Source organism: Chenopodium album, chromosome 6, assembly GCF_948465745.1.
Source record: "Chenopodium album chromosome 6, dcCheAlbu1.1, whole genome shotgun sequence".
NCBI classification, from domain to species: Eukaryota; Viridiplantae; Streptophyta; class Magnoliopsida; order Caryophyllales; family Amaranthaceae; genus Chenopodium; species Chenopodium album.
The window spans coordinates 22035514-22053009 of NC_137839.1; the positions used below are offsets into that span (position 1 = coordinate 22035514).

Here is a 17496-nt window from a genome sequence, read left to right on the forward strand (position 1 = left end):
GTCCCGAAACGACCTGAAAAAGATCGAATTTGATTCGGAGTAAAACTGCTTCCATCGCGGCGCGATGGCATCAGCTGTCGTTTCGCGATGATGTTAAAAAGATGAAAACGTTGTAAGGAGTCCTCTTCCTAATATAATTAAGTAATTAAAATCTGTAATTATCATAATTAAAACCAGCTTTATCATTAAAAAATACTTGTTTATTCCAAATAAAATTCTTTAAAATATAACTATTAATACTAACTTCACTAGAACTTAAAAGAACCTTCTACATTATTCTAGAATATTAAAGTCAATCATAATGAATTTAGGAATAATAATTCATGGGTCCTCCACTAATCATTGGGTCGTATTAAAAACTCATTCCGGGCCCAGTTTAGTATTTTGGCCATAACTTTCTCATTATTCATCGAAATTGGGTTTACAATATATCATTGGAAAGCTCTTTTCGAGCCCAATCCAACTGCACTATTATTAGAACCTTATCATGGACCAAACTTAATTGTATTGAACATTTTCATAAATAGAGTACAGAAAGGAATATTTACGAAAACATAAAGAAAGATATTTTTACTAAAACAACCATATCATAAGACTTTTCACACTTTCGCTTTGCTCGATAGTCAATGACGTGAAATATATTCAACAATGGGTTTGGTTTTTGGGGAGACATATAAGGTGTCTACACTATCACTTTTGCCTTATTTATAGTAATTTTCAAATTTACAAATACCTAAAGCTTCATTACTATATTCGACTATCCACAACCAAATGCATGTAGGCTACCTTCCTTTTGAGACCTCAAGTCGTTCTTTATTCCATCTAGATCCTCCAAGTTGTTCCCACGATGATTTACAATCATCAAAAATATGGACTCTTTAGAATAGATCCTCCAAGTTGTTCCCACGATGATTTGCAATCATAAAAAATATGGACTCTTTAGAAAATTCCTTTTTCCCAGTTGAAGTTTGTGGTTTCCCCCAAGAGTCTTGTTTTTCACTGTCCTTTCCAAGGTGGCCTCTTCAGAACCCCAACCTAATGAATACCTAGACTTCTTATCAGAATCCCATGAAGAATGAGATTTCCCCTCTCCTGTTTTAGCATCCCAGTTATTCAGATCGTCTTCACCGACACTTTTAACATTATTCTTTGGTTGTCTTCAAGAGGATTTTGCATGGTTCTCTTTCTTATGAAAGTTCCCACTTACAGACCCACCAACTCCACTTTTCTTCTCTAACTTTCAGCTACCTACAGCTTCATGCCTAGGCCTGTCTTCCTTTCAGTCCCCCAACAGCTGGAAACACCATCTCTATTGGCTTTTCCAGTGCTACAGCCACAAGGACTTGTATTACAATTTCCCTTACTAGATTTCCACCCATTAACAATACTTCCATTGTTCTTATCTTGAAGAATTTGGTTTCCCCCAAGAATCATGTTTCTCACTATCCTTTCAAAAATTGGCCTCTTCTAAACCTTAACCTGATGAATACCTAAATTTTTAATCAAAATCCCATGAAGATTGAGACTTTCCCTCTTCTTTTTAGCATCCCAGTTACTCATCAGACCGTCTTCATCGATACTTTCAGCATTACTCTTTGGTTGTCTCCAAGAGGATCTTGCATTTTTCTCTTTCTTCTGAAAGTCCCAACTTCTAGACCCACCAACTACACCACTTTCCTTGTCTGAAATCTAACTACTTGTAGCTTCAAGCATGCGGCTTGCCTTCCTTTCAGTCCCCATCTTCATTGGCTTTACCAGTGCCCCATCCACAAGGATTTGTATTACAATTTTGCTTGCTAGAACTCCACCCATCAACACTACTTCCATTGTTCTAATCATGAAGAATTTGGTTTCCCCCAAGAATCATGTTTCTCAATGACAACATGGGAGTGAATAGATATGTTTCACTTAGTTTTTTTAAAGATTTTTTCACATTTGCTACCACTTAAAACGCCTAGCTTCAGATTTGCTACCGTTTTTAAAAAAAAATTTACTTTGCTACCACCTAAATTAGAGTTTGTTAGATATCACTACCACTTAACGGAATCCGTTAGGATTTCCGTTAAGTTTCTTAAGTTTATTAAAAAAAAATTAAAAAAAAAAAGAAAAAAAAAACCCAGCCACCCCACTGCCACCGACCCCATCCCCTCAACTGCCAGTCTGCCACCCTCACCCCTGCCGGCGGCCGGCGCCAAAAGATTCGGTCGGCGGCGACCTCACCCCCTCCCTTTTCCCCACCCACTAAGCCAACCCCCCTCCCTATCCCTCACCCACGCCACCACCCACGAAGCCAACCCCACCACCGAAATCAGCCCCCCTCCCCGTTACCCCACCGGAATCGAACCCTAAACCCGAAAGTCCGAAACCACCCCTAACCCTAAACCTGAAGCCACCCAAATGAATTGAGGGTTTGTGAATTAAGGGTTTGCGAATTTGGTGGTTTAGGGTTTGTGAATTGGGGGTTTTGCGAATTTTGTGGCTGTGGTGGTGTTGCAGGCTTCTGCGAAATGGTGCGAATTGAGGAGGGACTGCGAAATTGGTGGCGGAGCTGGTGTTGCGAGTGGGTGCGAATTGGTGGCTGCTAGAGGTAACGGGGAGGGGGGCTGAATTTGGTGGTGGTTGGCTTCGGTGGGTGGGGGAAAGGGAGTGGGGGTGGGCTTCGTGGTGGGGGAAAGGGAGGGGGGTTAGCTTCGTGGGTGGGGGAAAGGGAGGGGGGTGGGGTCGCCGGCGTCGGCCGTTGTTTTGGGCAGCAGCCGCAGGCAGGGGGGAGGGGGAGGGGTGGTAGTGGGGTGGCTGGATGGGACTGACGGAAATGGTAACGGTGTAAGGCATGGGGTAGTAATTTCTAACAAACTCTGTTTAGGGTGGTAGCAAAGTTAAAAAAAATTTTAAAACGGTAGCAAATCTGAAGTTTGTGTTTTAGGTGGTAGCAAATGTGAAAAATCCTTTTTTTAAAACAATATTGTTTCTTGAATTTAATAGTACGGTAATATTTTTATAAACTATGCAAAGCCATAAAAGACGAAAAATGATCAAAATAATATTGAGTGAGTTTTAATAACCACATTATTAGACTTATGTATCATGTACACATGCGTTACGACTAAAATCATCTTTCACTTTCTATATCATATTTCTTTCACCCAAGTTTTTTAAAGACTTTGATTTAAGGTCCAATCTTAACTTTTTGATATCGATATTGTTTGATTGATCATCTTTGTTCTTTCTTTCTCTCCCTATAGTTGAACAAACAAACAAACAAACAAACAAAAAAAATCAGTACTTACTCAAGAATCTAACATAATTCTACCATAATGTTGAATTTTTATGTTACTACTTGTCCTTAGATTGCTAACATAATTTACTCTAACTTCACCTTATATGCAAGGGTAAGTTTATCCCTAGTCTTAAGATGAGTCTTTAGACAAGTCTTGAGCAAGATTCTAGCAATAATCTCTATCAATACTACATATAGTCTTGAGATGAGTTTTGGATTCTAAAACCCATCTTGAGACTATACAAATGGACAATAATAATTATGTTGTCCAATAGTGAGTTGCCAACTCACCATATTAAAATAATTAATAAATGAAATAAATATATAAATAAATTAATGTTATAAATATTAATTGGATAAGTAAATCTGAAGTGGGTCTTGGAAAAATGTGTGAAATTGGAGAAAGTCTTGTATGAGTCTGAATAATAAAAAAGTAATTAAAAGTTAGTGAAAATCTGATGTGGCAGAGTGTGGAGTATAAGTCTCAGTCTTGGGATAAACTTACGCGTAGTCGTTTTGAACTTTTCGCAGATGCTCCGGTGAGTCTTGAGTGGAGTCTTAACTCAAGACTCACATACAAGACTATATAATTTTTGCAATAAAGTGGTGCAAGACTATAGAGAGTCTTGAGATGAGTTTTGGATTTTAAAACTCATCTTAAGACTCTACAAATTTACAAAAAACAATCTGATTTTTTTTGTTAGTGACCAATAAAAAGCTGCCAACTCACCAGCTCAAAAAAGTTGATTTTTATTTTTTTTTTTTTAAAAAAAAAATTGATATATAAATAGTGAATCTAGAGTGAGTCTTGGGATAATGTGTTAAAAGTGAAGAAAGTCTTGTATGAATCTTACAATAAAAAAAATAATTTAACCTTAGTGAAAAGCTGATGTGGCAGAGTTTGAATTAAGAGTCTCGATTTGGGATAAACTTACCCTATCCTTTTGATAAGATGTTGTAATGATGTTAATTCTAAAGTGCCTGGCATTTTTCTTTCAAATAATACAACTATGCAAAAACTAATAAATTACTCAACCCTCACAAAATTTTTCACACAAAACACTTTTTTTATGGTAAAACATCAAAGTATTAATCATGAACTTGAAAGAAACTAAAGAGGAAAATCTTCAACAATTTGGCCTAATTATAATCACAAGGGTTGATATTTGATATTTTACCATCCACCAAGATTTAGGTTCCGGTCACTTGGGGCTCACCATGTAGCCAGGTTTGTTAAGGGTTCGTTTGACATCGTTATGGTTTTTAGTTTTATGGTTTTTTGTTTTTCAAACTCATATGATACGTGTCATATAATAAAACAAAAATAAAACACACTTATAAAAATCATGATAATTTTAAAAACTGACAACAGAAAAGTGAAAACACCTTTTTCTCGTTTCTGTTTTTGGTTTTTTGTTTTCATAAAAACAGAAAACAAAAAACAAAAAACAATACAAAACAAGTCCTAAATTAATAGATGATTAACCAATACGCTAATTTCACCACAAAAAAAAAAAAAAAAAAAAAAAAGTATATCTTTCATTAATATCGATTACATTTCCACAAATTGTTTTTAACAACAAAAAAAAAAATTGTAAAAAACATATAATTTTATTTATATAAACAAAAAAGCCGAAAACAAATACCCAAAAAAATTAGATGGAACATGTGAAATTTCAACAATTCCCTCTAAATCAATTCAGTATTTTTGCAGTAGGCATTTGACTGGCCGATATGAACAATTAGAAGTAGGCATTTGTAATTATTCAGGTGATTATTCATTATTCATTTCGTCATTAGTTGCATCGATCACCCTCAGCTCCTTCTCCATTTCTTACTCCTTGTGGATCCTATAACAACCAATATAATAAGGAAATTGAGAAACTGAGAATATATTTTCACTTAACGTGATATAAGAGAACCTGAGAATATATATTCACTTACACATAACGTGACATAAGAGAAACAAACAACAGAATATTATCATATAGTTATCACCTTTAATTTGACTATTGTTAATGTATTCAAATTTAGTTACACAATTCTATATCATATTCCCATGAGATATGGATACTCATCCTTTACACTATTTGGGTTAGGAGAGGAAGGAGCTCCATTATTACTATCAAATAAAAGACTATAAAATTTTTCTATGAATACCATATCTTAGTTAACATTTGCCCTGGTTCAAATCATGATCATCTTGGAATATTGACGCTGAACTTCCCAACATATTTCTATCTCTTGTCTTTAGATCCCCAAGGCTGCTCCCTCGCTAATTTAGGTGTATTTTCTGATGAAGACTTCGAATTCAAAACTAAACCAATTTGCAACTTGTTGTCATTATAAGATTAAGAGTACTGAAATGTCAGTGTAAGTTATACATCAATTAGAATGTATTTATTTACCTACTTTCACTTGTGTTTTAGAAAGTCTCTTCCTAATTCCCTTCCCCCTTCCCCCTTCCTTTTCCTCTTTGTCCATTTATCACTATTTTATTCTTTTATGATTTTGTGGGATTTATAAAATTGGCTCCTATTTCAATCCGTGCTGGACCGGCGGGGAGGAGCAATTTTCCGATTTTCCGGCAACCTAGTTCTTCAATCATACACGACATCTGTTACTACTACCACTGCTACTACTACGGCTGGTGCCACTGCTGCTGTTACTGCTACTACTACTATTAAATTCGTCTCCTGAAAGTGTTGTGCTCTGCTTCTCCCACCTTCCTCTCTTTCTCACTATTGTTCCTCTCTCTCCTCAAAATTATTTTTAATGGCAATGCAAATTTAAGGAAGTATATTTCTACTGCTAATAGTTGTATTATACTTTTTAAGTTTTAAAATGTTCACTTATGTCTCTTAAAAGTATTTTGCACTCCTACTTCCTTCTCCCTTTCTCACTCCCTTTTCTACGCTCTCTTCAAAAAGAAAATTTAAGCTTATGAAAAATTTAAGAAAGTATCTTCCTACTTGCCTGTAGTCATCTTATACTTTAAAAACAATCAATTAAACTTCTCTTTTTTTTATTCCTCTCTATCTCTCTCTCTCTCTCTTCTCTAAACTCTCTACTTCTCTGGCTTTTCATTCTCCTTTTACGATATTGCTATTTTTTAATTACCACCCGGCCTCTACTTATCCCTTCCCCTCCCCCCTCCCTCTCTCACACTGTCACTCATTCTTAATTTTGCGTATTTTAAAAAGTGCCTTTCTGGGATTTTCAACCAATACATTTTTTCCAACATACACTAAACATCAACCCATAACATTCCACACACTCATATTGTACTTCACAGTTTCCAATTTGTTAAAAAACATAACTCCCAAGCTATTGAGGAAGTTGAACTGGTAATAGATCACCAGAAGAGGATAGATCTACTAATTTCATTGATAACTTAGCCTGAGAATGTGTAACAACAACACAAATATTTAAAACATGCAGAGCAAATAGTGAACAGAATTCGAGATCTTAATACTTGGGTTGGATGAAAAAGGCATACCACAACTTTGATTTTTGCAACAGAATTACTTGTATCCTTTTCCACATCAACACTTTTCAATAGATTGTTCTCTTGCATATCACAAGCCCTATTAGTCATTTTCGCTTGCTTGTGGGAATTTCAAAGTCGTCAAAACTTCGACTTGATCTGGAAGGATTGATACATAGAACCATTGTACTGACCAAGAGCAGGCATCTGCAAAATTTCAGACAATAAAGCAATTACGCCCTTTCGCTTAAACTTAGGTAGCTTTTTCTGATGCAGGACAAAGATGATATCTCCAGTGACAGTATCATGCTGCAGAGAAATAGAGAAAAGGCATAAGCTATAACATACTAACTCACATAGTTTGACAAGATTCAAACCAAGCTATATCAAGCACACGATCAGAAGATAATTGACAAAGAATATAGAATTCCGGGCCTACTAAGAAAATTCTCGACATAAAGAATGAATCTGAAAATGTGTAAAATAAGAAGTCAATAAGCTACCAAGCTCGATATTATTACTATATATCTGTAAACTTTTCTGAAGCACACATTTTGTTTTGCCTGAACGACAAGATACAGAAAAGCAACCTGCTGCATTTGAAGTCATGATAGTCAACGCTACACTTGAAGCAATGAGCTGCAGTTGCTACCTTAGAGTATTAACCCGAAAAGTCAGACCAGAACTCTGAACACTAAAGGACCTGATACTGCAGTAGGGCAGCCAAATACAAATACAACAGAGCAACCAAATATAGCAGAGATAATAAACAAGATAACAGCAGGTTATGAATTCTTATCAATTACTGCCAAAAAGTTTCAATGAAAATACTTCATAGTCAATTTATAGAGTTCGATAGAAAAGATCATACCACTGACTGCAGAAGTGAGATCTTCTTCACACTTAGCAACAGCATTACCGCGCCCATCATAGGCAAGCCTTTTACTCTTGATCATAAGAGGATAACCAAATAGCATTCCAGCACTCCTTGCACTTTCATCATTATCTATCTGCATTGGACATAATTCAACTGTAGGATCCCTAAAGAAGGAATTACAAGCAGCAACAAATGCTTCCTAAAATTTGTGATTGACTAATACTACCTCATAGGGTACTACCCACCTCCATAAACTCAGGCAAAGGGATCCCATGTCAAGAAGAATGTAGCTTCTAAAGGTATTTATCCTGCATAAAAAGTAATATAGATAGACAAACACAAAGTTCGTTATTTGGTAGTTGAAGTCTTCCCTTGATTGTACTTTCACATGTCCCCCACAAACATATCAAAAAGCCGCAAATCACATACAGTAGATGTGAGCATTATATTAAAAGGGGGGAAAAAAAAAAAGTAAATATCTTGTATAACAAAAGTAATTGCCAATTTCATGAATAAAAAAACTAAGATCATCAAATATTTGTACAATATAAATTTATAATAAAGATACTGTGAGCATAAACTCTAAACCTGGATTATCCTAATGGTAGAGGCTTTGGGTTGGCACTCAACTCCTTGTTGTTCAAGCTTATCAAGTGTGGCAACATCAACATGCTCAATCTCCACTGTCAAAACTCCACATCTAGCCACCAAAAGGATACTTGGTCAATATCGCCAAATAAATAAATGAACTTGAGAAGAAAGAGATGGAAGGTGAGGGAAGGACTCTATTTACTGAAATTCCAACCTCTTTGCAAATTCCTCAACTGTGGTACTGTCATCAAAGCTCCCAACCATATGATAATGTGAAAAAGGAGAAGCAGGGCAGTTCTCAGAAAGGTCCAAAATAGCTACTTTGATAGCCATTTCTGATGCAGCTTGGCATAACATGCAACCAAGCTGCCCACCTCCCAAAACACCCACAACCTTTTCAGACACACCTTGTACAGCCAAAGCCTTATTCTCACTCCTGATCAAACACAACAAAGCAACAAATAACCCCAATTTCCTGGTCAGAAACTACAATACTGAAATCATCAATTCATCAATCAACTACTACGTACTTTGTATTTCTTAATAATTCAATCAACTACTACGTACTTTTTTTTATTTTACCAATTACAGTACTAATTTATGTGCATATTAAGGAAAAAGCGAAGAAACCCTTATGTCTCATAATTTTAGAAATTCTGAATATACCCACATTTCTCTTAATCTTCATAATTCAGGTAGAGCCTTAAACCCCAGAAAAACCCCCATAAAGCTCTTAATTTGTGAACCGAAATGTTGTGTGTGGGTATGGCCTAAAATGGAAAAAACTAATCCGTAAAATACCTAAAAGATAATTCACTTCAGATAGCATACAATATAGTAATATACAACCAAGACCTGCTATTTGCAACCATCACCACTAAAACCAAATATAACCACTACAAATCAGCAATCACCAAAAGTTCAATACTTAAATCATTCTTAAACTCAATTTTAAATCAAAAAACGCATGCAAGACAAAAATAACCCAATTCATCGCACACAAACCAAATTAAAATATTATTATTTTGGAACCCAGAGAAAACCCAATTTTGAAATTGAGGAGACATACTTACCGATAGCATCTCACATTGATGCATGTGGTAATCGAACAATGATTCGCTAAATACGAACACTAATACACGTCTCACACTACAAAAACCCGTAATTCCAAATCAATGCATCTCACATTTGAAAGGACGTGAATAATCGAACATTGAATGGCTAAATTCACACATTTAGCCACTGATTTCCGATTCTCCTCCACAAATTTCTTGATTGCTTGGGCATTCATACACGCCTCACCCTACAACAACCCGTAATTCCAAATCAAAAACCATAATTTCAAATCAAAAAAACAAATAAAATATTACAAAGAAAGGTGAAAGATGGAGCTTAGACATTAAGAGTGAAGGCCATGAATCCAGTCCTGAGAAGTCATTGACCAAGTCATCCATCAGTCAACTCGTCCGAGGTTGAATTGTTCTTGTTCCGCCAGATTCGCATCCTCTTTACCCAAATTCGAACCTTTTTCCACCATTATTGCATCATCTTCATCATCCGTTACTTCTTCCTCTACTTCATCTTCAATTTCTTCATATTCCTCAACCATCAGAGAAAACCAAAGCACACAAAACCGAAGACAAAGAGTGGAGTGTACGCAAGCAATACAAAAATAACCCAATTCTAAACCTAATTAATCTCACATTATTAACATAATTAACACACATATTCAAAATGGTGATTGAAAAACAAATTACCTCTCAAGCTGCTTCAATAATGGAGGAAAATGAGATAAAGAGAAGATGGAGTGAGAAGGTTCGTTTCAAAGGAAAGAGAAAGGTAATGGCGAGCAAAAAAGGGGGAAAAAGAGAGTCAGAAGGGCAATTTTGAAGAAGAAAAAAAAAGGCTAGGGCATAAAAGTCAAGTCACTATTCCTTCGGGGGATCAGTGTTCATTTTGCTAATCCTTAGCAACTTCTCACTTTCAAAGGTTGTAGATTCCCTTTTAGATGCATACAATAATTATAAACTACTACAAATTGGAATACTTCCCACAGTAGTTTGTTTGTCAAAATGATGTTTACCCGAGGCATAATTCATGACAGCATAATTTGCCCCCAAATTATTTTACTCGTTGCATAAAGTTTTGTGGTCTGTTTGGTTGTGGTGGAAACTCTTTTCCCATGGCAGTTTCACGAAATTAGAATTCCGTGACATGATTTGTGGCAGAAGTGATGATTATTATAATAATCCTTAGCCCAAGTATCCCCTGCTTAAGACTTTTTCATTAGGCCTATGTTTTCTCTTTGAGGCTTGAATGGAAATCTCATCTTTACTTTAGTAATTTTATTGCTATGGATTCTAAAGCTCTTAGATTTTAATCATAAAACATTTTTAACTGTTATAGAATCTCAAGAATTGAAAACTAAGGGGTTATAATGTCAAAATTCAGAATTATATTGCAAAAGTGTGAGATATTTATTTATTATTTTCTGAAAATTATTTGAGCCCGTCATAGCTGCCTTTTAAGCTCTGACAATACTGAAACTTAGCTTTTTTTAATGGGTGTTATGACAAATGATTGATTTGCTTGCTATTTAAGTTCCCTTTAAGCATGATTGTGAACTTTTTCGTCGGAATTCACTAATCTGGTACCATATAACAAAACATAAAACTATTCTGGTACTTCCCCACAAAGAAATATTAGCAAGGTACTTTCCCACAAAATGCCCTAATACCTTGATAGTTGATACTTTCCCACAAAAAACTTGAAAAAAACCAGAAATATAGTAGCAAGCATCTGAGCAATTCTCATTCATCTTTTTACATGTTTGAAGAAAATCAACAACTAAACGAAAACAGATTTGTACATGCAACCCACAGCAATCTTGATAGGGTGGGTATATGCAACCCTGGTGCAGGTTTACAGTACTTGTAATACTTATCGATTGTATAACTAATATCAGTTTCATACCCGACTGACATATGGTCAGTATCCAGAGAATCTGCACCCAAAACCATCTTAATTACAGATAGCATCTCTAAATTATCCACTCTAAGTCTTGAGACCATCAACTATGCCATTGATGCACCACATGTTCAAATGATCAAGCACTGTCCTTAAGATCTACTGATCAAGCTATGTATTCTAAGAGTTACTGAATACTTATAGATTAGCCTGATAGTAAATTATATAATTTCTAGCAAGCAACTCAGCCTTAGGAAGTCTTAGTGGTGTAAATTAGGAAATTCTTTTTTTTTTTTGGTAAATATAAATTAGGAAATTCTATGAATCATCAACCGAATAGAAAGCCAGACTTCAAACCTTGAGATATGATGCATGAAAAAATTCATTTCGACCAACAGGTTTGCATGCCTCCACCTTCCAGCAAACCAGCAGTCCCCTCTTCCTTGTTTGTATCACTTCTAACTTCAAACACGGCAAAAAGGATCCTACATAAGTGTGTAAGATATTCATGGTACACAACAAGTCAACAATGAACAACAACAAAATATATATGAACAATGGCCTAAAAGATCATAAATATACTTTCTATTCGAAATTAAAAGCGCAAAACAAAATGATCATTAATTATGCAAGGTTCATTCTATAAAAAGTGTTGTCCCACAATGTTCTTTCTATAATTAAGAAAAAAATCATTCTAGGCCATATTTTATAGTAAAAAGACTTATATTTTTTTAGCTTTGTGTATGAGCTATGAAGTGCATCATACACAATTGTGTATTGTCTACTAATTGCGCAAACACATTGATCTCAGAACGACTAAAAAGGTAATATAGAAGGCAGCATACACAGAGCCACACATTATACAATCAGGTCGAAAATAAGATACTTACATAGTATGAAGGGACTTGCTTCTTTAAAAGATAAAACCCACTTACCATGGCATAGGAGCCAATATCTCTCATGCAACCACAGAAAAGACTCAGCCTTCACTTCTTAGCAGCATCAGAACCAGGGTTCGAAAACATCCCAGTAATGAGCCTGCGCCTGTATATATGGAAGACTTTGAGTAAGCTTTGTCTCTATTTATCAGGTTTTGCAATTTCAATTCTGAGTTGATTTTGCAGTCGTCTACATTTTGCTGTAAATTTTATGAACAGTCTCATCTGTCATACATACACCTATCTAATCAAGCAAAAAATAACCAGTCTTGCAGTATATAATGCTTATCTCCAGATATAAAGCAAAATGATATTTCATGACAGAATGCAGCCTGGAGAACTTGAGTCTGCTCTATATCAGCCTCAAACTTGTTCCTATCAGACTGCGGGATTAGGCTACTGCACAAAGTTTGTTTGAATCACTCTATGTTCATAAAATTATTTACTAAATACTTCGCAGACTACTGAAAAGGGTGGTTTCTATGATCTAATCCAAATCATAACATACTTTCACTCAAACAACAAGCAACCTAGAATAAAGATTGAAAGGAAAACCGAACCAATAAGATCAAACTTTATAAATCAAAGTATATCACTACATTGACAATTTTGATTTGTAATTACACAACGTAATTGCAAAACAGAAAGCTTAAATATATTTATTCAGCAGCAACGAATTTAAGGAAGGGTGAATGGCAATTAAGTTTAAAGCAAATAGAATCTCCTACATTACTTGCAATGATCTTGATTTGCTGGCTTAAGACAATTGAACGAGGCAAAGCATGGTGCATACATGAAGTGAGTTCCCAACAAAGGCACTTCTCCCTCATTCAGCTCAACAATCTTCTCAACTGTATCAATAGATGGATTGCAAAAATAGACCGATGCACAGAAAAGAAAACAACAGGTGCCTCAGGATGCATGATTATTGGAAGTGTATCTACATCATCAGCCACACATTGCCGTATAAAAGTGCCAACATTTGGCGGGAATAAAGATATACCCGATTTCTTGAACATAAGTTGTGGGATCCAAGCATCAGAGCGTGTTGAACTTCCTGTGTGTTTCCAAATGCATAGATTAGGAGACTTATTGTAGGAAATATAGAGACATCCCTGAGATCCACACAAGTTCAATTCACAAAAGCCCCTTGTAATACGCCTTGGCAGGCGTAAAGAGTAAAGCCTGCTTACTTGCCCGCTTGAATGGAATTGCACTCCCACAGCATGCCTCTTGTTCGTCAAGAAAAATAAAGTGTTGTTAACAAACACGCCACTAGACACGTCCCATTTTTCTAAAATGACCGCCTTTTTGAGGCGGAACTTGGACACACACCATTCACGCTTGTTAGAAGAATAAACCTCAACAAATACCATCCCTTTTGTCTCAGAACAAACCCTAAAAAACCGGAGAACCCTAAAATTACATTCCGTTGAGAGAGGACAATCCGTAAGATTGATGATGAATACTAGCGGAGAGCCTTTCTTGAAGGAAGCTTCAGAAGCAGGCCTAGAGAGGTAAAAGGACTCTTTGGTGGCAGGGTTGTATACTACATAAGTATGAGGATCAAGGACGCCAAGGAATAAGCCCCTGTGCACATTCCAATAGCATCCGTTTCTGTATTTCGAGATCACGCTTATCAAGGTGCCGAATTCTAAAGTTAAGTTCCCCAACAACAACCCACTACCACTACCATGATCATTGTGGGTATTCTCGTGGTCACCGATAGTCACGATAGCACTTTCAGTTTCAAAATCAGTAAGGGACCATTTAGTTAACTTGTAGTCACCAACAAGGGACAAAAAAGCCAAGTAAAACGTACGGTTTCGGTCATGAAAATCATCATCATCAATAGATGTGTAATGCAAAATCATGAACAAAAGACCATGAGGAGGAAGGTCTATTCCTTTTTGGGTAGTCAAAACGTGAGACACATGGGAATGCCATGCCTTGGAGACACATTTGCAACCATAAAGAGGCTTAATTGGCAATTTCCCCATTATCTCAACCCAAATATCACTTGGCAATTCGGGCAATTGCAACCCATGTTTCACCAACCAATTTTCTCTTTTTCTTCTTGATCCCCCAAATAATTTATTGTTATCTATATCATTATCACCGACCAAAGATGGGCAATTCTCATGTTGTTGTTGTTTAATTTCACAAATCATAGTCGATGGCGGACCCACGGTTTTGAAACTGGAGGGATGAAATACGAACGTCACGACATTTGGATAATTATTATTAAACAAAAAATTTAAACACTAAAGTTGTTTAATACTTTAATTTTACAATTTAAAATCCAAAATGCATAAAGTGATACAATAAAAACAAACATAATCAATTATCAACCACATGTCCAGTGGACCATCTCCAATGGTTTACAAAAAGGACCTGCTTGCAAATTAAATTAAATTGTAAGCATTTAGCTTACCATTGGAGTGACAATATTGATGTAGCTACATCAAGTAACGTTGCACAAACAAACTACGTTGCTTGATTTTTCAAAGAACACTTCATCCACTTATATTATGACATGTGTATAATTAAAATTATTTAATGTATTTACTTATTTTTTCAAGCTACAACATTTTATTGGTCACCATTGGAGCACCTTGTAGCTTGATAATATACTGGCTCAAAATTTTGATGTATCAAGGTAAGCAACAAGCCCTTGTAGCTTACCATTGGAGATGCTCTAATCCAGTTTACAAATCTATCACTCCTTCCGTGTTTTAATAAGTGTTACACTTACCAAATTCGACCGTATTATAATAAGTGTTACACTTCCTTTTTTGGCAAAAAACTACATTAACATATTATATCTCTCTCCTCTCATGGTCCCCACCCAAACACACTACTACTTTTTTTATTATATCTTCCTTCTCACATTCATTACTTTTCAATAAACTATTAACCTCACTATCTTTATTTTACAATTTTTTAATACTCTAAATACCCCACTTACTTCTTATTTTATATAAGTCAATTAAATTGCCTAAAACTAAGTGCCGGTCAAACTGTAACACTTAAAAAAACACGAAGGGAGTACTATATTTAATAACGGGGTGTTTGCATACCTTGTTGACACATGGCACTAATGATAAGCAATCATGCAAGAGCAATAACTCAAATATATGTAAGAAGTAGGGGTGAGCGTAGCTGTAAAATTCTTAGGACCCGGACCCGAAACCAGAACCTGTTGCAACCGGTTCCTATGGAACCTATTTCAACAAGTTCCTAAAAATTAGGAACCGAAACCAACAGGTTCAGGTTCAGGTTCCGGTTCCCAGTTCATATTCCTGAAAAGCAAGCTTAATAGTTACTTGATAAATTGTTACAATATTTTTTATAAAAAAATGGATGTTCACAATAAAATCTTACAACTTTAATACTAGTACAATACTGCAAATATAACAAACCAACACTAATTGTTTATAATATTTAATACAATATTACAAATACTTGTATTAATACCATTAATTAAACCTTTAACATTTTTGAAACCAAAATTAAACCTTTAATAGTGAGATGAAAAATGAATAAGAGGGAGAGAGGTAGGTGACGGCTTTTATACAATTTTGATATAGGGCTTTTTTCGGTCCAAAATTTTATTACCCACTTGTTGCAAAAGGTTCCCAATTTTATTACGGGAACCGGAACATGATCTACAGGTTCCGGGTACCCTGAATTTTTGCTCACCCTAGGTAGAAGCACAATTTTACCACTCTTATGCATCCCGTCCCTGAGCCCAGGCAGGAGGGGTGGCCGACGCCTGGGCCAGGGAGAAATGTCCATATTCTATCATTAAAGGTTTATAACTTATAAGGACTAATGCAATTTGACTCAAAATTAATATTAGGCTCGAATAAACACATAAATTTCTTTTCAATATTAACACAAAGTGCACATAGCAAAATTCTAGCTATATAATCGCTCATGAATCAAGTAAAGCCAATAGTTCAATAATCAATAATCAACGTTAGAAGAAGTGAGGAACCCTAAATTAACTATACGGACAATCAAATTAACAAAATACGGAACCAAACCCTAGGTTGTGAAATTGATATACGATTATTTAAAAAATACTCTTACCTCAGAAGCTGCTTCAATGGAGGGGAGAAAGCTTAAAAAACCGCTTCAATGGAGAACTCAGAGTATGTTGTGAAAATTTCCAAAGGAAAAAAATTGAAAACATTGGAGGAAGATTATTGTATGTCAATTTTCGGATGACTCGGATCTTTAAATTGTTACGAGTAGATTCTAATTACTTTTTTTGTCCTTTTAATTAAACTCATGTAGTATTTTTTTTTTTTTTTTAACAAATTAATTTATTAATAAAAAATCATTCGACATCTACAAATAAAATCTAAATTAACAAATACATAATATTGAATCAAATTAGGGTTTCCTTCCCCATTCTGTCAAAAAAAAAAAAAAGGGTTTCCTTCCCCAAAGCTACAATCGTTGAAAAGATGTACATCTCTCGCACACATCGCTGGAATATACAGCCTTTTCGGAGAGACAGACTAACGATTTGTTGTAGCTGTAAGGATGATTCTCATCTGATTCGCCTAAACGCATTTGAAAACTTGATAACCGATACGATCCCGAACAAATCTTTACCAAAGTACTGACAATAGGGCAAAAGATAATACCTTTTTTATAAACCCTAACACACAAACATACCCTAAATGAACATAAACAAACAACTAAACTAACAAAAACTAACGACTCCGGCCACCATAGGGAGACACTCCACTATAGACAGACGAACGAATATCTACACTATTTGTGTAGATTTTATTGAAACCTAAATAGCAAAATTAAATAAAATTAAGGGAAAAGGGTCAGAAATAGTCTAATCTCCGAAAAAATTAGACTATTTCCGGCCTAAACGGCCAAGGTTTTGGAGAAACCCTAGAAGAGAGGAGGAAAGAAGAGGAGAGTAGAGGCGAGAGATTTTTAAACCTCTATAGAGTAGTATTTAATTTTCCTTTTTTAAACTTTTTTATAAGGTGAAAGACATGTAGAGTGTCACATCATCTTTTTAATTTTCCTTTCTTATTTATTTATTTTTTTTAAAAAAAAACTTCTTCAATCTTTAGGGGCCATTTGGTTTCAATAGGGTAAACGGAATAGAATGAACAAAGAGAAAGAAAGAGAATGGAATGAAAAACCATTCCAAATGCAATGTTGTTTGTTTTACAAAAAACACAAGGAAACAAACCACCAGTCAAACCACCACACCACCACCATAGAACCACCTATTTTCTTCACTTTGAAACCTTTTCCAGCCACCCCACCACCTAACCACCACCCCAGCCTCACTCGCCCGCCGCCAATTCTCTCTCCTCGG

General features: G+C 35.5%; 1 protein-coding gene across 17 annotated transcripts; it reads right to left on the reverse strand.

Annotated features, from left to right (window-relative positions):
* Nucleotides 1-4798: 4798 nt before the first annotated feature.
* LOC145635951 (phosphoribosylaminoimidazole carboxylase, chloroplastic-like) lies at nt 4799-16379 on the reverse strand. Of its 17 annotated transcripts, none has more exons than XM_081687355.1 (13): nt 16233-16379; nt 13141-14336; nt 12871-12988; nt 12135-12243; nt 11557-11661; nt 9631-9813; nt 9306-9535; nt 8447-8668; nt 8230-8341; nt 7887-7949; nt 7636-7774; nt 6777-7073; nt 4799-5127 (listed from the first exon to the last, which is right to left on the reverse strand). In XM_081687355.1, exons 2-4 carry the CDS (start codon nt 14306-14308, stop codon nt 12186-12188), a joined length of 1344 nt encoding a protein of 447 aa, XP_081543481.1. In that variant the 5' UTR covers nt 14309-14336; nt 16233-16379; the 3' UTR covers nt 4799-5127; nt 6777-7073; nt 7636-7774; nt 7887-7949; nt 8230-8341; nt 8447-8668; nt 9306-9535; nt 9631-9813; nt 11557-11661; nt 12135-12185. The 17 variants fall into 17 exon arrangements, with proteins under 17 accessions (XP_081543481.1, XP_081543480.1, XP_081543479.1 ...); XM_081687354.1 differs by having other exon boundaries at nt 9631-9822; XM_081687353.1 differs by having other exon boundaries at nt 11557-11684.
* Between the last annotated feature and the right edge of the window lie 1117 nt (nt 16380-17496).